The 21975-nt window shown below is 36.2% G+C and overlaps 1 protein-coding gene across 19 annotated transcripts in view; it reads left to right on the top strand.

Annotated features, from left to right (window-relative positions):
- Nucleotides 1-248: 248 nt before the first annotated feature.
- EDEM3 (ER degradation enhancing alpha-mannosidase like protein 3) overlaps nt 249-21975 on the top strand; it is a 66449-nt gene continuing 44722 nt past the window's right edge. For 12 of the 19 annotated variants that reach the window (XM_035279522.2, XM_035279519.2, XM_035279518.2 and 9 more), the window contains exons 1-4: nt 249-618; nt 5612-5657; nt 17336-17436; nt 17973-18012. In XM_035279522.2, coding sequence (XP_035135413.1) covers nt 461-618; nt 5612-5657; nt 17336-17436; nt 17973-18012 — 345 coding nt within the window. In that variant the 5' untranslated portion in view covers nt 249-460. The remainder of the gene's footprint in view (nt 619-5611; nt 5658-17335; nt 17437-17972; nt 18013-21975) is intronic. The other 7 variants (XM_078355121.1, XM_078355120.1, XM_078355118.1 and 4 more) reach the window with 1 other exon arrangement.

Below are 21975 nucleotides of genomic sequence, written 5' to 3'. Positions count from 1 at the left end.
AAGCAGTGCACACTGGGACTGGTAGTCCTCCGAAGGCAACTCCGCGGGTCGAAGCGAGAGATCCCATCCCAGTCCCGCCTTTTGTCCACGTGTCACTTCTCCTAGCCAATGCCCTTTCCAGTTGCGGGAGACAGCCCTTCTCCGATGCGATCCCCATTGGTCCTGAGGCTCGACGACTTCGGCCCTACCCGGAAGTAACGTGGGGAAGGCGGTTTCCTAGACTACGACACCGGAAAGCTGGGGGAGGTGCTCTGGGCTACTGAGGGCGGAGGGCGGTGGCAGCGCTGGCGCTGGGGACAGGCTCGGTGGCTTCGGGAAACAGTTTGGCGCCGGCGGCCGCCCGTGTTACTCTGCATCCCGCCCTGTCTCAGCACGGCTCGCAGCCCCCTGGCCACCGGCGTCCAGCAATGTGTCCCACCGGCCGGGCGTAGCAGCTGCGCGTGCGCGGAACCGCGGGGCCATGAGCGGAGCCGGCGGCCGGGGCTGTGGGTCCCCGGTTCCCCAGCGAGCACCATGGAGCCTAGTGGCGGCGACGGCCGCGTTCTGCCTGGTGTCGGCCACGTCCGTGTGGACGGCGGGGGCCGAGCCCATGAGTAGGGAGGAGAAACAGAAGCTTGGGTAAGGGTGCCTGGCAGCCTGGGGTGGGTTTCTCGGTGAGACTGACCACAGGAGGGTTGCCTGTCATTGCGACCCAGTCGCGTAGTGGCCACTCCTGTCGCGATTGGAACGGCTGTTGCGGCGGGAGAACCCTGGTGGGGTGGACAGGGTCCGGGGAGGTGGGGGCCGCTGCCCGCGACCTGACCTCGGGGGAGCTGACAGGGTTTCGCCCTGGCTGCCAGTGACATGTGCAGGCTCGAGGCCAGGCGCGGTATGTCAACGCGGCTGCCATGTCAGTGGCCCGAGAAGGGGGCTATAGCCCGCATCGCTGCGCGTTGGAGCCCTGCGGTTGCCTGCCGACCGAGGCATGGTTGGCTTTCTCGCACCTGTGAGCTTCCAGCTGGGAAATGTTACTGATCTCACAGTAAAGGAAATGATGTTTACACCTGTTACGGAAAAGGGGGCGTTCATTGGAACTTGAACTTTACACATTTTACTATTTCCTTGCAGTGTTTTCTTGCACTGTATTTTCATAATAGAACCGAATGTTTGGGGGGAAATTAATCAAAAGTCTCAGGCATACTTAGTAGTTTTTATCCATCTTGGAAGTGTCATAAAATTATCAATTCGATTTACACCATTTAATTCAGAGTCAGTAATACGAACATAAATGAGGCCCTACACATGCCTAAGAAAAAAGCCAAGAACCAGTAGAAAATGGTCAAAAGGCGTGAACGGTTAAGTCAGAAAAGGAAGTGCAAGCGGTAAATAAACATGAAAAGTTACTCAACCTCCATAAATGTTAGAAATGCAGATTAAAATGAGGAGCTAGCTGGGTTGTCCATCAGATTAGTAAATATAGTATAAAACATAGGGATACAGCTCTGGCTAGTTAAGGTGTGGGAAAAAAAGGATTGGTGAGAGTGTAAATTGCTGTAACTTATTGGTAGTATCTCCTGAAATTTAAATTGTGAATCTTTGATTCATCAGTTCTATTTCTGGGAATCTACCTTACGACAATAAAAGCACTCTTAATGTAGAGATAGATTTCAGCCTGGGCAACAACAGCGAAACTCCGTCTCAAAAAAAAAAGTGCATTTTGAAAGAACAGCTGTTCCTTGGAGGAAATGGTTGAATAGGGTACGTTCATATTATGGAATAACATTCAGACATTAAGAAGAAGGAAGTTTGTCACTGGAAGCCTATCCAGAATATATTTCCAAGACAAAAAAAATGCAAGTTGTAGAATAATATGTATAGTTCCATCCCATGTTTTTTTTAAAAAAGAAAAAAAAATTGTCTAAGCTCAGAAAAGTGGAATGAAGATTATCTCATGGGGTTAGGCCGGAGGGGTGGTGGAACCATCAGGTCTTACTTTATGTACTTCTTTATTTAAATCATTGCAAAGAGTCTTGCATTCATTTCTAAATAAAATAGCAATAAAGATCACCTGATGGAAAAAAGTTGAAGTATCAACCATCTAAATAAAATTACCACTAAACTCTAACAAATATCTTAACATTTTCTCTCATTATGAATTTGATGTATCATTGATAACTTTTACCAAATACCCCTGTGAGCACTTTACATATGTTATCTCTGTAATCCTTCCTATTTCCCAATGAAGTGAGTGTGATCCACATTTTGCAAATGAGGAAGTTGAGACCCAAGGTTGACTTGTTCAGTCGCAGAGTTAGTAATTGGTAGAGCCAGTATTCAAACCCAGGTCTATCTGATCCCAGAGCCAGGCTCTCTCCAGTGTGTTGCAATTTCATTGGACTTGGAAGAGATGTATATATTAGGTCTGCCAAGAACAACAAGAATCTTATTTGACCACCACCCTTTCTCCATTTGTTTTAAAAACTTTTATTTTTTAAAGAGTCATTGGATAAATCATTTTTGACCAAAATTCGTTTTTAACTGGAAAAGTTCAACCGAATTGGCTTGAGATTTCAGCTCAAATTTTAAGATTGTTTATGAAAGTGAAATTACGCTTATTTAGGCATTTATTTAGAGTGCTGTACCCTTAAGTAAAGGTAGAGGAAGAATCTAGAGCTGTAAATGACAAATACACAATGATATGACCGTTTTCTACTCTGGAAATTTTCAGAAAACTGAACTTCGATTCATTAAGTTACCTGTGCATTTTTTTTTAAAGCCCACATAATGATTTGTGATAAAAAGCAGAAAATGCCCCACCCTTTTCCCCGCTCCCCCAGCAAATCAAACAGATGATAAAGACTGGAATTGTCATGAATAGTAAGCTTCATTAGTAAGCACTTGCTCAATAACTATACTTCATGAAATTAATTTAGCTGGTTATATGTAGTCTCATCCTTCATGGAATAAGCTTTTTGGTTTTGTTTTTAAAATTTTACAAGAGGATATTTTGTTAATGTTACATTTTCATTAAAAAACGAAGTACAGCCAGGCGCAGTGGCTCATCCCTGTAATCCCAGCACTTTGGGAGGCCGAGGTGGGTGGATCACAAGGTCAGGGGTTCCAGACCATCTTGGCCAACATGGTGAAACCCCATCTCTACTAAAAATACAAAAATTAGCTGGGCATGGTGGTGCGCCCCTGTGTTCCCAGCTGTTTGAGAGGCTGAGGCAGGAGAATCACTTGAACCCGGGAGGCGGAAGTTGCAGTGAGCCGAGATTGTGCCACTGCACTCTAGCCTGGTGACAGAGTGAGACTCTGTCTCAAAAAAAAAAAAAAAGAAGTAGAAAACAATCCAGTTTCTATAGCACATTGGCAGATGTAACTTTGGAAAAAGCTGGCTTACAGAAATTACTTAAGAGAGATGTAATTGTTGAACTGGGTCTGATTTCCAATACATTTTAATCCAATTGTTGAATAGATATAAAACCTTATAGAAACTTTTTTTTCTGTTCAATATGATATTATACCATTCTGTATTTAAATATGACTTTGTTCGGCTTATATATGTAAGTCAGAGCGACGATATTAGCTCCACTTTCAAATAAATGTTCCAAAATTTGGTTATCATATGCTGCATAAATGTAAGGATTGGAAAATAGTGTATTCTCCTTGTATGCAATAATGACTTACTTCTAATCTTGAAAATTGAATGCTTGTAAAGTTGAGTTAGCAAGTAAGAGCTTATATCATTTGTCATACACACGTCTAGGCACTACCATTGCCAGTTATAGGAATTTCTACTTCTTGGTAATGATCTTGTATTCCATTTCAGGGAAGGAAAAAAAAACTTCCATCTTCCATTCATTGATATGAGCTCCTGAAAGGGACATTTTTAACTTTTTTTTTTTCCCACTTAGAGTAAGAGTCTAGAGCTGTAAACTACAAGTATAAAAATCATATAGCTCATTTGGAAGATATTTATCATCTGTAATATAATAAGTGTCTAGAGGGATTCTTCAAAATACTCCATAATTTTCTGAGATTACTTGATCCATATTATATATATATATATATATGTATAGACAAACTTACAATTAGTGCTTTAGTAAAGTGGTAGTGAGGTATTTTAAATAATGAAGTGTTTTTAAATTATTGTTCATAGAAGCTGTCAGGACTCGTTCACTTCGTAAGTTTGAGTGTACTTGATTTTGCTGGTCCTCATAGTCAGGATCTGGAACTGAGGTCTTTTCTGTTTGCTAGCTCTGTTGTTACCAGTATTTTATCATCGTGATTATAGTTTTAAAATTACAATTGCAGTATAACAGGAGGCAAAATAAAAATATAGTGAGTAATTTCTTTAACTTTTTTTTCAATTCTTGCCATCAGTAATTGGAACTTGGGTAAAAGAAAAGTTAATAGGACGAGCTTGATGGCTCACGCCTGTAATCCCAGCACTTTGGGAGCCTGAAGCGGGTGGATCACCTCAGGTCAGGAGTTCGAGACCAGCCTGACCAACATGGTCTCGATGTTGGTCAAATATAAACATTAGCCAGGCATGGTGGTGGACACCTTTTGTAATCCCAGCTCCTCGGGAGGCTGAGGCAGGAGAATCACTTGAACCTGAGAAGTGCAGGTTGCAGTGAACTGAGATGGTGCCACTGCACCCCAGCCTGGGTGACAGAGTGAGACCCTGTCTAAAAAAAAAAAAAAAGAAAAGAAAAGAAAAAGAAAAGTTATTAAAAGATTGCTGAGCTGTTTTTTCTTTGCTAGTTACTTGTCTAGTTATACCATTAACCTGCACTTTTTCCTGTAGTCCTAAGTCCCTCAACTTGAGAATGTTTAACTGAAAGACTGCTTCCTCAGTCTCAACCTTACAGGTTTTCATATAGTAAAATTCTGGTATAGTCATCAGACATTTCCATTTTAAACAACTATTTTGGAGATTTTGCAAAACAATTAGCTAAAATACAAAAATCTCTTTTTGAGCATTAGTTTTCTCATTTTTGAAATGAATACTATTTATTTGATTTTTGACAGTTTTTTTTAAAGTAGAGCACAACATGAAAATTATCTCTTGAAAATGCGACAAACATATTAATAAGTATGTACTTAAACTAGGCATTAGTGGTTTTATTCAATATAAGGGCAAAGGCAGAGGCTTCATAAAGTGTTATTTCATGTCACTACACACCCGCTCACTTCTCTTAGTAGTAGAACTTATAGGGAAAGCAATAAATGGCAACAATAATGGTTCTTTTTGAGGGCTGTCCAGCAAAATCCCCCTCTTCCTGACAGATATGTTAAGTAATTGTGTTAAGAGGTTGTTGTTTTTCTGCATCAGATTTCCTTCTCTGGTTACAGCATCTGTCATTGATCAGTTTTCTTAGGAAAAATTGTAAGATGAATTGTACATAAATTACTGGTAATCATTAAAGTGTGGCTCAGCTTTGTGTGGTGACTTCATGAAAGCTTGTCTGCTAACTGTTGTCGTTCCTGTTTATGTCCCTTTCTACCTAAATTTTTCTTTTGTTTTTATTGATTTTTTTTTATGAGGGAGAATTAACTTTTTGAAAGACAATAAATAGAATATACTTACCTTTTTTTTTCTCCATTTCTGCTCTTTTAAAATTAGGAATCAAGTACTGGAAATGTTTGATCATGCTTATGGTAACTATATGGTAAGTAGAAAGCTTATCTTTACCTACCATTCATGTGAGCTGATTATTATGTGAGCACAGTCAGCTGGGAATTTTGAGACCTAAATTACAATTACGTTTCTTAAAAGGAAGTTTTTAAAAAACAGGGTAAAAATAATCTTTCTGATAGTGTTCATAGGGAACCAGTTTATTGAACAGGTGAGTATAAATTGAAATTAGATTATGAAACTTCGTTTTTAAATAGCTTCCTTGGATGCCATCAACGATGTTGGCTGAGTGCTTTATGTAGCTAGATATTGTAGATATATTCATGAAGAAGATGTTATCTCTGGTCTTAAGGAAAATTATTCTCAATTAAAACAAGTTTACAATATTCCTACACTGAAGAAAACCGTTGCTTAAAAGAGAGATTATTACTTAGACTTTGCCCTCATGGTATCCTCATGAACTCTGCAATGAATATATTTTGCTTTCTAGTATGCTGATTCATAGTATTTAAAAATGTTTTAGGGCTCACTGAAGAGTAAATAGCAATTTTAGTTTTACAAGATGAAAAGTTCTGGAGATCTGTTGCATAATAATGTAGATGAAATAGCTAGCAAATTTTGCAATTCAAAAAGAATTCTGCACAATATATTTGTGTAATTTGAAAAGAGTGTCGTCATATTATCCTGACCGTTATCCCTTATAACTTTGTTTTTACATTATAAAATATGTCAGCAGGTTTTCTTTTATGATTTTGGCCTATAAAATGTAGTTGGGAAAAGTTTGGCAGAGGACTAACTTTAGCTCTGGTTAAAATATTTTTCAACTGATTCTGGGAATCCATTTTTTAAAATCATGTATTAACCAAATATCTTCATATATCAACATCATTGTTATCTATGAACATCTAAATATATATATAATTTATGCATTTTTAGTTTTCAATCATGTTTTATATTTGACAATTCTTGTTCTCTTTTATATTATAAATTTGGAGACAGCACATTTTGAGTTCCTAATAAATGTTTTTAGAATATGATGATTTTTAAAGATACATTTAAATGTTAAAAATACAGTTTCAAATTTATTTCTCAAGACCTCAGTCATTCCCTTAATGTTTCTTTTTTGGGGGAGGGGGGACAGAGTCTCACTCTTGTCGCCCAGGCTGAGGAGTACAGTGGCACGATCTCAGCTCACTGAAACCTCCACCTCCCAGGTTCAAGCAATTCAGCCTCCTGAGTAGCTGGGATTACAGGTGCTCACCACCATGCCCAGCTAATTTTTGTATTTTTAGCAGAGATGGGGTTTTACTATGCTGGCCAGGCCGGTCTTGAACTTCTGACTTCAAGTGATCCACCCACCTCAGCTTCCCAAAGTGTTGGGATTACAGGCGTGAGCCATTGTGCCGTTCTGTTTTTTAATTATTTTTTTTTTTTGTCACCCACATGTCTACTCTTAACATTTCTTTCAAAATCATTTATCCCTGGTTAATTCAGTTTGGGCAAAGCATAATTTAACAAATCTAGCCTAATGAGTTTGAGATGGCCAAGTGGATCCATACTGTACCCTCAGACCTTAGCTGTCTCATAAATGCATACTCATGAATGCAGTCCCAAAGTCGAATAAAATAGCATATACTGGATAAGTTCAATTTCTCACAATGAACAGGAGCATCTCTATAACGCATGGTATGGTATCTTCAATATCTTGTTCTTTGTAGGTGGAACAGTTATATCAATGGCAGAAAGTTATATCAATACATATTTTCTCACTGTAGAATACACTTAGTGGGTTTGTGACAAAGCAGGTAGTGAGGACAGCCTTGAGAGGACTTGGGACCTAACTGAGTAACTTTCTGCTACTGTTAACTACTTATAGGATTTAAGAGAGAGGGATTTCAGCTTCAAAGACTGGGAACTCCTGAAAGTAACATTCTTTTCTGTATTTCCAGTGGGACCATATCTGTCCACTGTAATACGTATTTTTAAATGTTCAGCTATTTTACAATATGAGTGATTTCTTGGTGTGTACTTGCTCTGTGTTCAATCTGTGTGAGGTCTGTCACCCAAGATTTAGTCTAGAATTTACACTTCCTCTTCTCGGGTTCTCAACTAACATGACACAGTTCTAAAATAATAAAGAGAATACAATTGCCTTGTATTTGTTAATTCAAGTCGGTTGAATTTTTTTTTTCCAGTCCCTATACTCAGAAATACTGTTAACTTTCTGTAGAGTAAAAGTGTATAGATTTTGGAGTTAGAAGAGCTTGAGTTCAAATCCTGTCTTAGCTATTTACAGGTTGGACCCTAAGCAGGTCGTTTAACGCATCTGAACGGTGTCTTTCTATGTAAAATGAGAATAATTGCAAAGAGTTATTATAGACTGTAGATTTTTTTTAGAACAGGAACCAATTTCTTTAATTTTTAATAGGTTGACCTTTTATATGTCTTGTGCCTGGTACATAAATGCTTAGTACATTTTTTGAAATAACTGAATTGAATTCTTGTGTAGATGAAGTAAAATAACATGTTTTTTTTTTTTTTTGCATTTGATCATTGTGATATATCTTTGTGTTTTTAATGCAAAGAAATATTAAACTTAATTAAAAATACAAGTTTAAAGTGAATTTCAGGGCCTCTAAATTTTTTTACTGTTTTGTAGTCAGTTGCCTACTGTGCTAAGATGTTTACCTGGTACATGGCAGGCTTTTAATAAATGTTAAAAGTTTTTCCTCATTTCTCACTAGTTCTTTCTAATATGACTCTCCATTCTGGTCTACAACGAGAACAATTCCTTTAACCTTCTTGCTTCCCAGGAAAGCAGTGGTATTTTCCAAAGACAAGCAATATAGTATTATTAAGAGCGAGAACTCTGGACTTGGAACAGGACACGCTGAGGTGGCTCTGCCACCTCTCATCTGGGTTACAATGGGAAAGTGACCTAGTCTTCCTGAGCCTGTTTCTTCATCTCTGCTAAATGGAGGCAATGGTTAGCCTGCCTCACAATGTTGTTAGATAGATTAAGCAAATGCATATAATGAAAACGCTTAGAACTAGCGTCTGGCAAATAGGAAGCGTGATGTAAGGTTTACTACTGCTGCAGATAGCGCCTACTATCATTATTATTTACTTACTGCCTGAATTGAAATTGCCCTTCGAAATCCATTTAGCCTGTAACTCAGAACTTGTTCTCCAGATAGTGTATAGAACTTGTTTAAAACACATACGTTCTTTGCTGTTCTTGGCATGTGACTATTGAACTTAATTTTTTCTATTGCAATAGAAGGTTCTATTAAAGGTATTTCTTAATAAAAATATCCTCCCAGCTTTAGGTAGATTACTACATCTCTCCCATCTCTGGACTTATATCTAGGGATTTTCTGATTTTTATCACTTATTGGCATAGCTATTAACATTATAACAACTACTTTGACAAATCTCTAGCCCCAGTCAGACTGCAGTTTACCCACAGTGAATTGCACAGATGGCTTTCTCTTTTCCCAAATAACGTGAATTTGATGTTTATTTTAGCAGTTATTGTGACACCTTATTTAACCCCAGACCATAGTCACTTTAGGGCTTCTATTAACATGTTTCAAGTGTTTGTGTTCAGTTTCATTTACCGAGTAATTTGGATGACAAAATGACATGTATTTGGGCCATCAAAATGTAGAACCTTTTTTAGAGCTCCCAGTGTTTTTCCTATGTTAGACAGCTCAAAGTGTTATAAGCAAAAACTGTATTCTGGTAAGAGGCCTAAACATTACAAATAAGCTTGGAAAGAGCTGGTCAGCACAATTTATCTTAGTAGAATCATGCCTGGTAACTACTGTTAAAGCAACAGCAGAATAGTCTTTATTAATCAAACCAAGGGAACTGTTTTAAAATGAGCTTCCTGTACATTTCTAGATTTATGTACATTTTCTTTGGAGTGCTTCACCCCTGCCCCCCAATGTTTTAAGAAGAAGTTTATGGTTGTAGAATATACATAATACATAATTTGCCATTTTAACTACTTTTAAGTGTACAGTTTGGTGGGATTAAGTACATTCATATTGTGCATCCATCTCTAGAATTTTTTCCATCTTCCCCATCTCAAACTCTGTACTCGGTGTTTCTATTTAATGGTTTGTTCATCAAAAACAGTAATTCTGTAAGCAAAGTATCCTAGGCATGGTACTAATGGGGGTAAGGGAGATAGAAATTTATAGTTACCTCTTTTTGTGTAGACTGTTGGGGGACTATCATGTACAAGTCACTGTTCTTGGCCTTTGCTTTTAGAACATCCTAAAACCCTACCAAAATTACACGAGAAATTCTATAGTAGCCTCTTAAAACATTTTGTAATTACACTCCGAAACTCTGCATAGAATTTTAACTCAATCCAACCAGATCATTCGGCTAATTCATCTTTTTTTAATAATAATTTCAAATTAAGTGGACAGTGCTGTTTTGACAATTATGTACAGCCGTTTAGCCATCACGGTCATGATATAGAACATTTTATCAACCCCAAAATGTAACTTAAAGTTATTTGCAGTAAATTCCTTCTCCCTACCTCTGACCCCTAGCAACCTTGATCCGCTTTTTGTCACTGTAGCTTTCTCTTTCCTAGGATTTCATATAAATAGCATCATATAGTACATAGTCTTTTAATTTACTTTCTTTCATTTAGCATGATACTTTTGAGATTTATCCATGTTGTTGGAGATACATTTTAATTCCTATTTATTGCTCAGTAGTATTAGTTGATTTAATAGAACATGATTTCTTTGTCCATTCACTGGTTGATAAGTATTTGACTTATTTTTGGTCTTTGGCTATTACTGTATTAAAAAAGCCGCTGTCAACCTGTGAGTGCAAGTTTTTCTTTGGGCATACATTTTTATGTATTTCCCACTTAGGAATAGGGTTACTAGGTCATATGGTAAGCGTGCTTAATAAGAAATGCCAAACTTTTCTAAAATGGCTATAATATTTTGCGTTTCCTACCAGCAGTGTATGAGTTTTAATTATTTTGTGTCCTTCCACTGGGTATTTTCAGTCTTATTAATTTCAGTCATTCTATTGGATGTATAGTGGTAGTTCATTGTGATTTTAATTTGATTTTTCCTGATGATTAATGATGTTGAAAAGATTTCCAATGTGCTTATTGCTATTCATATATATATATAGGTATGCATGTATACATATGTATATATATATTTATATATGCATTTTTTTGGATAAAGCATCTGTTTAGATCTTGTGTCCACTTTAATATCAGGTCTTTTGTTCTATTATTACTGAGTTATAAAAGTATTTTTTGGATATTAGTCCCTTATCAAATATAAGCTTTAGATATATTTTCTCCTGTTCTGTGCTTTGCCTTCTAATTTCTTTTAACAGGAACTTTTGAAGCACAAATATTTTAAATTATGATCAAGTCCAATTGATTATCTTTCTGATTCATGCCTTTTGTAGCCTCCCTAAAAAATACTTGCCTGGCCCAAGGTCACAAATTTTTCCTTGTTTTTTTCTTGATGTTTCATAATTTTGGCTTTTTCATTAGATCTATAGTTGATTTTGAGTTAATTTTTGTATATGCTGTGAGGTACAAGTAGATTTATATCATTTTTTTAATGTGGATGTTTATTCCAGCACTATTTGTTGATAAGAATATCCTTTCCCTACTGAATTATTTTGACATCTATATAAAAATGATTTGTCATGTACACACGGACCTGTTTCTGGACTCTGTTTTTTGTTTTGTTGAATCTATCTACACTTATGCAAATATCAATTGTCCCAAGTATTGTAGTTTTATAGTGAATCCTGAATTCAGGAAGTTTATGTCTTTCAGCTTTGTTGTTCTTTTTTAACATTGCTGAAGTTATCAGACCTACGAGCAAAAAGTCAATTTTTGATGCTGCTTTGACTCGAGTGTTTTAGAGCAGAACCTCAAAGCCCTGGTAAATTTAGAGTCTAATATGGAGAGTCTATTATGATGTATTTTATTTTACTTTTGCTCTTTGCTTTCAGGCAGGCACATATTCTACTAAATTTTTATAGGACTGTTTTATCATCTGAGTTTTATTTCTGAGTGATAATTATTAAATGTTTCTCATGGCTGTGAATCATATCAGTATGAATTACTTATTCCTCAACAATACACTGTGAAGGAAGAGGAGGTATTACTGTGCCTCAGATAGCCAGGATGTTTGGAGCTCGATAAGGCTGTTAATTTGCCACGTATGCATTGCTCTGAATTTGTACAAACTGTCTGTAGTTTGCCTTGTGGTTAACCCTAAGTAAAGGATGTGGTTGTATTTTTATTCTTAATCTTGAAACAAAGAGGCAAAGTGTTTTTACACCTGGTTTGAAACTCCCTTATTTGATTATTCTGGGTTGCAGTTGCTATTAATATTTTTATTATCTAGATTAATTTCAGGATTTGGATTTCATATTTAATTTAGGGTTTGAATTTATATTAATTTCAGACAGGTTTTGTGTGTGTGTGTGTGTGTGTGTGTGTGTGTGTGTGTTACAAAACCCTAAAAACAGCAGTATGAAGTTTTTTATGCAGTGTTTAAAATAGTAAGGAACTCTTTACAACCTAATTAACATTTGAATGATCTTTTACAAAGATTCTTTCAAAATACATTAGAAACTTTTAAAAATTTTTGTATTTCTTGGCTTTTTATATATATGTATTTTATTGCACTTTACATATTTCTTGGCTTCTAAGTGTTGTTTATATGTGTTAAATATAAAACTATAAAGCAGTAAAAATGTACATTCTGGGAAATCAGTTTTGATGGAATTGACACATAAAAAATAGTCAGTAGTTTGACGCATGAAAAGACACATGTAAAAGTAATTAGGGGCTGGGTGCGGTGGCTCATGCCTGTAATCCCAGCACTTTGGGAGGCCAGGGCAGGCGGATCACCTGAGGTCAGGAGTTTAAAACCAGCCTGGCCAACATGGTGAAACCTGGTCTTTTCAAAAATACAAAATTAGCTGGGTGTGGTGGCTCACGGCTGTGATCCCAGCTACTCTGGAGGCTGAGGCAAGAGAATTGTTGAGCCTGGAGGCAGAGGTTGCAGTAAGCAGAGATTGCGCCACCACGCTCCAGCCTTGGTGAAAGAGTGAAACTCCGTCTCAAAAAAAAAAAAAAAAAGGTAATGAGGAATTTATGCTGCAAAATTATATATAATATTAAAATTACATGGTATTGAACTCAGAATTTAGTAACTGTATGTGGATTCTGATGATATCAAAACATTTGTGCCTAGAATCCTCTACTCTGGAATGAATCATTACAGAGCACTCAATTTTTTGAATATCTGAAGGGTTGCCATCTTCAATGCAAAGTATTATTTAGCCTGCTTTAAAAGTTTGGTGTTCCCCCCACCCTTCTGTGTGTATTTTTTTCTTCCCTTTCCTGTGGTTTAGTGTTCCCCGCCTCTAGTCTGTATTTCTGCTGCTAATTTGCTATGAGTTTGGAATCTAAATAAGTTGATTGAGTGGCAGTAGGAGAGAGTTGGACATGAAATCAGGAATATTTTTGTTGAATTTCAAGGATTAAGAATGATATGGGCATTCAAGCAATAAAAACAAGTCATATACAAGGTACAAAGGTCACACCAGTCTTAGAAACTTTGCCATAGCAACACCCAACAGTGCAAGAGGAGTATAGAGCTGTATCTTCAAACTTCTGAAGGAAAAAAATGTTCATTTTATAACCATCCAAATGGTTCTTCAAATAAGGCAAAAGACAACCCAACCCTGGAATATCAGAGAACTATAATACCCACGATAGTCTTTTAAAACAAACAAACAAACAAACAGTAAAATACCGGCATACACCAAGCAATCAAGAGATGAACAAAAGGACATCTAAGAAATTGGAGAAGCCTTAGAAAAATGGTGTGCGTCAACTCCACTTGAGTTCTAATACTAGCAACTGGGGGAATTATGGCTCCAGACCAGAATGGAGGTGTTATAAACCTTCAAAATCATTGTCAAAACATCAAAAATTTTCTTTCGAATGGTTATAAATATAAGAGAAATGAAAAAAATACCAAAACTATTATTTACTATACAGTAATTAAAGATATTAGAAATATTGAAATTTAAAGTGCTTTCATTTATTTATTTATATTGAGACAGAGTCTCATGCCTGTCGCCCAGGCTAGAGTCCAATGACGAGATCTTGGCTCACTGCAGCCTTGCCTCCCGGGTTCAAGCAGTTCTCCTGCCTCAGCCTCCCGAGCAGCTGGGATTACCAGTGCTTGCCACCACACCAGCTAATTTTTTGTATTTTTGGTAGAGATGGGTTTTCACCATGTTGGCCAGGCTGATCTTGAACTCCTGACTTGAGGTGATCCATCCACCTCAGCCTCCCAAAGTGCTGGGATTAGAGGTGTGAGCCACTGCACCTGGCCTTATTTATTTATTTGTTTGTTTAAACACAAATCTCATTAAGAGTAGTTTAAACAGTGCTTTTCTTGCTGCCTTCTCATTGTAGAACTTCAGCTATGGAGCAGGCATCTTTTCTACACTTGGCGAATTGGCATACTCCTTTAAATTTGAATCAGCTTCAAATACTTTGTCCTTTGCTGTTTCTGTGTCATGAACTATCTGTGGATTTCTTTAATGGGAAGTTTTTTGAAAGCATCACTTTTTCTGTGCCATCTTCAAATTTTATGTCACAACCGCTTTCTTAATGTGTGTCATTAAGTTGGCCTTCATTAAGTTTCTTTGGCCGCTTGTCTGTAGTCTCTTGAATGGAGGTAGTGTTGACGTTTCCCTGTCAGCTGCCTTGTCTGTAACCTCATTTACGTTCAATTCAAATTTCACTTCGTGTTGTCACTTTTTATTTTTTTGCCGAACTCTCATCTTTGTGGGCTAATTCCCCTTTGACTGTTCATTTTTGTAAACTTACGTAGGATTATCATGGGATGGCGAGGTAACATACACTCATCTCTGTGTGAACTGAGTAAACACAGTGATCATTCACTTGACAGACTTTGAAAGAAGTAATGTGATTGATTCTGGTCATGAGCATGTTACTTATGTAGTGATTTGTGGACTAAAGAGCTAGCATCAAAGTTTGTGTTTTATGTAACTGCGGTTAATATATCATGATAACTGAAGTTTGAACCATGTTGTTGGGTGTGTAACGAAATTGTAGTAATTGAAACTTGTGCACAGTGAGACCATACAAAGTGAGACTGCCTGTAATAACATAACTGACAAAAATCCTGTATTGAGGGGAAAATTATGAGTATGTTAATCCTGTTATTCTTGGTGCAGGGAGTTAGTATTATCTAAAGTTGAAACATGTAGTTAATACAGTGATTCTAACCTCAAACTATTTCTCATCATTCTATTTTATTAGTTTTAGAGGCATCTTTCAGAGGCTCTCCCGTGGTGAAGGGAGTATAAAGATCAGCAGGGCTTTATTGTTTTTTTCTTTTCTGTTAAGACCCATGGCCAATAGGTAGAAATGTTCTAGTTTTACAAAAGCAACTTCCCAACTTAAAGAGTCTAGTTCTGGCTCGTGACCATGTATTCAGGGCCACCAACATCAACTCCTGTGCCCTTCAGGCATTAACATGGCTCCCACCAAAATCTGTCTTTATTCCTAACACCCATCTTGTGGTCAGTGCAGCTTTATCTTCTGTATTCCACCATTTAATTTTGGTACTTGAAAATTTCTTATTCTCAAGCTCGACTATGTAACATTTATTTAGCATTTCATCGTGTTTGTAGTGTGTAGGGAAGGAAGATTCTTCCATGTACTTCATTACTATCTACGCCAGAAATGATCTGTCATGGTCATTCTTAAAATAACAAAAATCCCAGTAATTCAAACTATAAAGTACCTATTAATAAGTATTAAGAAATGTGTGCAGCCTGTAGGATGAAACTGAATTCATAAAAGAAGATCTGAATTAATACAGTGATCTGTATTCTGTGATGGGAAGACTCAACTGGTAAAGATATCAATTCTCCCCAAATTTGATGTTTCCAGTTAAAATTTCTGTAGAATTTAAGGAAATTTCAAAGCTTTCTAGAAGAATAAACTTGACAAAATAAATTTCTGTAAAGTAAATAATAGTTTATTGATTTTTATGATAATATTGATTTTTATGATAAAAATAATTTTATTATTAAAATCCTTTATTAAAAGTGTTAAAATATTGGTTTTAATTTTAATTATTTTAATGATAAAATAATTAAAATAATGGTTTTGGAGTAGGAATAGGCAAGTGGGTCTGTAGAACAAATAAATACTACAGAAACGTGTTTGTGGAAAGTTTTCAACTAAGGAACCCGATATTTCAAGCCAGTGGGGAAAGGAGGAATTATTTTTAAAGTACTATTTAGATAATTCTCTATTTTTGGGGAGCAAATACAGTTACATTCCTATCTCATATTATAAATGTAAATAGATTCCAGATGGAGTAAATATTTTTTTTTTAAATTACAAATGTGCTATTTTCAGAGGCTCAGGGTATCCTTTTAAAGCATGCTTGAAAGCCAGAAACCATAAGGTGAAAGCAAGATAAAAGCAAAACAAAAGAGAAAAACATTTACTATATGTCTGTTGACATAATGTGTGAGAGAGTCTCTTTTGGCCAAAAAAACAACCGATAGAAAGATGGCAAAGATAAGCAGACATTAAAAAAAGAAATAGCAATGGATAATACAAAAAGATGTTTATCCTTATTAGTAATGAAACTTTAGATGCCATCCTTTACCTAGGAGATTGGCAAAGTGTGAACTTTTGATCATTTCCTATGTTAATGAAAATGTAATTGAGTGTATATTGGTGTCCTCAATTTGTAGCATTTACCAAAAATTAGTTATACATACCCTTGACCCTAATGGGTCCATTTTTAGGTATCTGATTCATAGAAGTACTGGCATATGTTCAAAAGATACATGCACATAGGTGTTTATTGCAGCATTGTTTATATAGTGGAAAACTGAAGTCAACCTGCATGTTCATCAGTAAAGGGATACTTTGACAAATGGGTACTACTAAGGGGATAGCTCTGGAGTCAGGGTACCTGGCTTTGAATTCTGGATTATTTACTAGATGTGTGATCTAGGCTTATTTACCTTCTCTGGACCTCAGTTTTCTCATCTGTGAATTGGAGAAATTGAATCTACTTCAGAGCATTGTGACAATTATATTAACTAAAGTATATGGAATCGTGCTTAGAATCTAAGTACTCATTGAATATTAGCTAATATTATCAGTTTGTAGTTATTACAAACAGTAGAGTACATCTGTAACATTCTAATAACATGGGGAAAAAAACTCCATGATTTAAGTAAACAAATTTTAGAGCAACATGTGCATATGGCATGAACACCTGTTTATAAATAAAATTTTAGAATCATATATGTGTATGTATTTGTATATGGGATAAATCTGGAAGGATAGATGCCAATCTTATCAGTAGTTACCTCTAGAAAGTGAAATTGGGGAGGGAAGAGGAAGCAGATTATCAGTTTTTTAAAGAAATTTTTTTTGGTATTGACTTTTTTCCGAACATGTATTACGTCTGTAATCAAAAGAGTTTTTCAAAGATTCTACAGGGTATACATTTAGTACAACTTTTGACTATTATTTTTTTAATTGTGAAAAAGTTATGTTCTCCAAATGATATGTGCTTTCTCTCATTTTCCTAAGTGACTTAACTAAAGTTCTCCTTGCAGGAACATGCTTACCCTGCTGATGAACTTATGCCTTTAACCTGCAGAGGTCGAGTTAGAGGCCAGGAGCCCAGTCGGGGTGACGTTGATGATGCCTTGGGAAAGTGAGTATTAACACAAGGCATGGCGTGGCATCCCAGAGTTCCCAAGTCTTAGACTTTTAGAGGCGGTTTACATACAATAATATATCTAGGGATTGGCTAAATGTTAAAGACTGTTTTATGTATTACATTATGTTCCTTTATTTTCTTCTGTTATCTTTCATAAAAGATTAGTCGGTTTACATCTCAGATCAGAGAAAAGTTGTTAAACTGCATATAACTTAAAAAATAGATAACTTTTTTGTAATTTTTAAAATATTAAGTCAGCACATTAGACAGTGTTGGTGTTTTAATATTTTCATTTGTTTTCAGAGCTAGTGAATGTTTCTGTGCATCTTGAAGACACGTAGATTCATCGAACATAAATGTAAAGGCTTTTTCGTTTCTTTCAGAGCTTTATAGGTTAAGTTGTACTGTAGGTACATGGAAGTGCTAATTAATAGAAACTACCAGTGGAATGTTGATAAGTCTACTTGTACATTCATAGATAAACTGTTTCGAATTCTAATGTTTTATATCTTGTTACACTTGTTTCTTAGATTTTCCCTGACACTGATTGATTCTTTGGACACTCTTGTGGTAGGTTTGATTCTTCTTGGATTTATTTTATTAATTTCATGATATATATACTTTATTATGAATATAATCATAGTAAGTATGAAATAGAAGCCTTCAGAGTTAAAGATGTTCTGATCTTTGCTTCTAAATAAATATTTTACACTCTTCAGTTGATGATCTTAAATGGAATTATGTAAGGTAATGGCGATACCCAAATAAATTATGGGGACGTCAGCTTATGTGATGGCACTGTAATTAGGAAGGACCTTTTTCCCCACTTTGGATAAGGAGGTTGAAACTCTTGGGAAAAATAAATTTTAGAAAATACCATTGATATTGTTCAATAATGACATGCCACAATGATACCAAAATTGTTAAATTAGAAGCTTTATATTCTGTGTTCATAAGCAAAAGTTAATTTTTCCCAACAGTGATTTTTAGCACCAGGTGATCACTTCTTGGTACTCCTTTCAGCCTCATGTAGTGCAGAAATTTAATTATTTCTGGTTCAGGACCGTTGGTGCTAACAGGGGAAAGATTGAGTTCCAGATGTCATGATTTCTAAATACAGTATCTTTTTATTTTTTTTGCTCTTAGATCATTATGGCATTAAAGTAGGCTTGTGAGAATTTTCCTTAAGGCATAATTCACAACTTCCAGTTAATGTCCCAAGTGCTGATTAATATTTAAAAAACAAAACAGAAAACCTTTGGGGTGTCAGAAATTTTTTGGAAGTAGGCTTTTTTCTCAATGTTGTTTCTGCATTCTTCTTTCATTGGAGTATGTTTTTCTTTTAGAACAAAAATTCTCAACTCTAAAAGCAGCTTGATCACTTGTGATTTTTAAAAAATAGCCCCTCCTAAACTATTCTGACTTAGTTGTTTTGGAGTGGGGCTGGTCGTCCCTTCCAAAGCTCTTTGGTTCAAAAATGCAGTATGGTTGAGAAAATCATGGTTGTTGAGATCTTTTTAGCTAGTCAAGGTTTGAAAGTCACAGCTTCAATTTTCAGAGATTAATGGAATATGCAAAATATATTACAGTAACTTATGAGAAAAAGAAAATATTGTGTGCATTGTTTTTGATTTATTATTGGTCTAAGGTTTTCCGCATATAATAGGGGAAGAGAAAATATATACAAAATATCCTGGAAGGCACCAGTTACCACTTTGGGAAAATCTAAATGGTGTTATTTATTTGTAACTATAGCTGGTTTATGCACATTAGATCTATTTTGTTATTGGGGAGTAAATGAAGAGCAGAGCTGTGTGCTGGGAAAAAATCATAGGTTCATTTAAACTTGCTTCTTATTCTGTAATCTTGTGCTTTATATATAGCAGGTTCCCCATCATTTCTCTGACAGTACCTAGTTGATTTTCATGAACTTGGACCTTAGATAGCATATATGTTTTTAAAAATATTATCAGAAATGAAGGAGAGCCAGGTGTAGTGGTGTGGGCCTGTCGTCCCAGCTACTTGGGAGGCTGAAGTGGGAGGATTGCGTGAGCCAGGGAGGTTGAGGCTGCAGTGAGCTGTGACTGTACCACTGCAGTCCAGCCTGGGCAACAGAGCAAGATCCTTTTTTTTAAAAAAAAAAAAAGGAGAAAAAGTTTTTCTGGACTATATAACTTCCTGCATTTACAGATCCATCTGGCAGCCATTAGTTTTTCTAAATGATATATCCTTCAGTTTATACCAATTATGCATTTTGGCATTGGTTCTGAAAATAAGGTCCCTGGTCCAGCAGCATCAACATTTCCTGGGAACTTGTTGAAAATACACATTTCCAGGCCTTATCCCAGAAATACTGAAGCAGAATCATTGAGAGTGAGACCTAGCAGTCTGTTTTTAAACAAGCTTCTAGGTGATTCTGATGTATGCTAATTTTTTAAACCACTGTACAATGATACAGTGCTTTGTAAACTTCAGTATACTACAAGTTGCCTAAGGAATCTTGCTAAAATGCAGATTCTGGTCCAGTGGATCCAACATGGAACCCAAGAGTCTGCATTCCTCGTAAGCTGCCTGATGGTGTTCAGCAGACTACCTTTGCATTATGCAGCTGTGGTGTGACCTGAGCTCTGTCTTCTTGTGGCAGGAAGTAACACAAAGTGATCACATATTTATGTCTATGACCTTGGCCAAATTATTTAACTTCTCTGGGCCCCAGTTTTTACCTCAGAAGGGGCTAGACTGGATATTGGTTTCTATTAACTCTAAGATAATACTTCTTTCTGATCTTTGGATCAGAATCTGATTAACAGCTCCTGTTTGTTGAAACTGTCTTCAAGAGGAGTCAAGAAGAAAGACTGACAATGTCTTACAAACATTTTAAAAATGATTCTTTATAAAATCTTTAAATTTCAGCCTTTTCAAGTGGAATACCCAAAGAAACTTATATATCATCATTTTGAAATGAAAAAGTTCATTTTGAATTTTTATAGCTATCTTGAACATTATCTTTTTTAGTTTAAACAGAAGAATTAGAGGAAATTAAAGGACTTTGAAAGTTTTTTCTACATTTAAAAGGAATGCTATCTTGTATATTTTGTCAATACAAGTATTAATATTTCTAATTTACATTGCCTTTCCTTTGTGATTACTTTTTCTTTTTCTTTTTTTTTTTTTTGAGACAGAGTTTCACTCTTGTTGCCCAGGCTGGAGTGCAATGGTGTGATCTCAGCTCACCACAACCTCTGCCTCCCGGGTTCAAGTGATTCTCCTGCCTCAGCCTCCCGAGCAGCTGGGATTACAGGCATGCACCACCATGCCTGGCTAATTTTGTATTTTTAGTAAAGATGGGGTTTCACCATATTGGCCAGGCTGGTCTTGAACTCCCAAGTGCTGGGATTACAGGCGTGAAACTGGGTAGGGATTATAGGCATGAGCCACCACACCTGACCTGTGATTACTTTTTTATTTTGCGATTTAGTAATTTGAAAATATTAATTGGAAATGTCACCTGTAACAGTACACGCAACCCTACTGTTTTCATTTTGGTCATAACCATAATCTGTGAAGTAGAATTACTGTTGTCATAGTTTAATCTTTAAACTGTTCATAATTCCAGCCATCTAGTTTCTGTTGATCGTAATGGAATCAAATATACTTTAAGCTTACCTTTAGATTCAACATTCCATGAAATCTGTAGAAAATATATACTGAGACAAAGATAATGGGCAAAGGATGAGACCTGGGTTTATCCTTTGTTATTAACCAGGAGCTTAAGAAACTCATTAAGTAGTGGAATTGTAAGAATGAATTTTCTAGCTAATTATGGACAAGGAGAATTCTCTTTCTACTTTATTATTCCTTGAAACAAATGGCATTGGAACTATTCTTGCTTGTTTTAATTTTGGAGAAAAAGGGGAAAGCTATTTTTTAGTTAGAGAAGAGTTCAAGAGAGAAAGAGTCCTGGGAGATCCACCAAGGGAGAAGAATCAGATTAGCAAGGTGGTACTGAAATGTGTATGTGTATGGAGGGTGGGGAAAGCCGAACAGTTACGTCTCATTCCAGAAGTGATAGATGTTCTGTATGCACCTGCATTTATTGCTGCTGACTTAATGTGGACTTAGAGATTGAGAAGAGAGAGCAGACAGTTTAAAATCAGCTTTCATACTATGTTTTACTCAGGACTTACCCTAAATTTTACTTTTACTGAATTTAGGGAGATTCTCTTATGGAATGTTTTATAAACTAGAATTTTTACCGAAAATATCAAATCAAGTGAAAAAGCACTACAAATTATTATCAAACAAGGAGAGGTTAAACAGTTAAGTAAAGGAAAACTACTTTTAATGCACCTAGGCTCTAAGTAACATCTCATGTGCAGCCTATATTTAGAGTGAAAAATCATAGCAGCCTCTGATTGACAGGGACCCCTCTTCGTCGCTCATTGCAGGAATCCACAAAGTTCTTGGTTTAGTTAGGATTCTAGATCTGCATAGTTAATAGTTGTAATTATTTTAAGCACTTAAGTCAGACAC

The sequence above is a fragment of the Callithrix jacchus genome, chromosome 18 (assembly GCF_049354715.1).
Source record: "Callithrix jacchus isolate 240 chromosome 18, calJac240_pri, whole genome shotgun sequence".
Lineage (NCBI taxonomy): Eukaryota > Metazoa > Chordata > Mammalia > Primates > Cebidae > Callithrix > Callithrix jacchus.
This window is presented reverse-complemented; position numbering and strand designations above follow the sequence as displayed.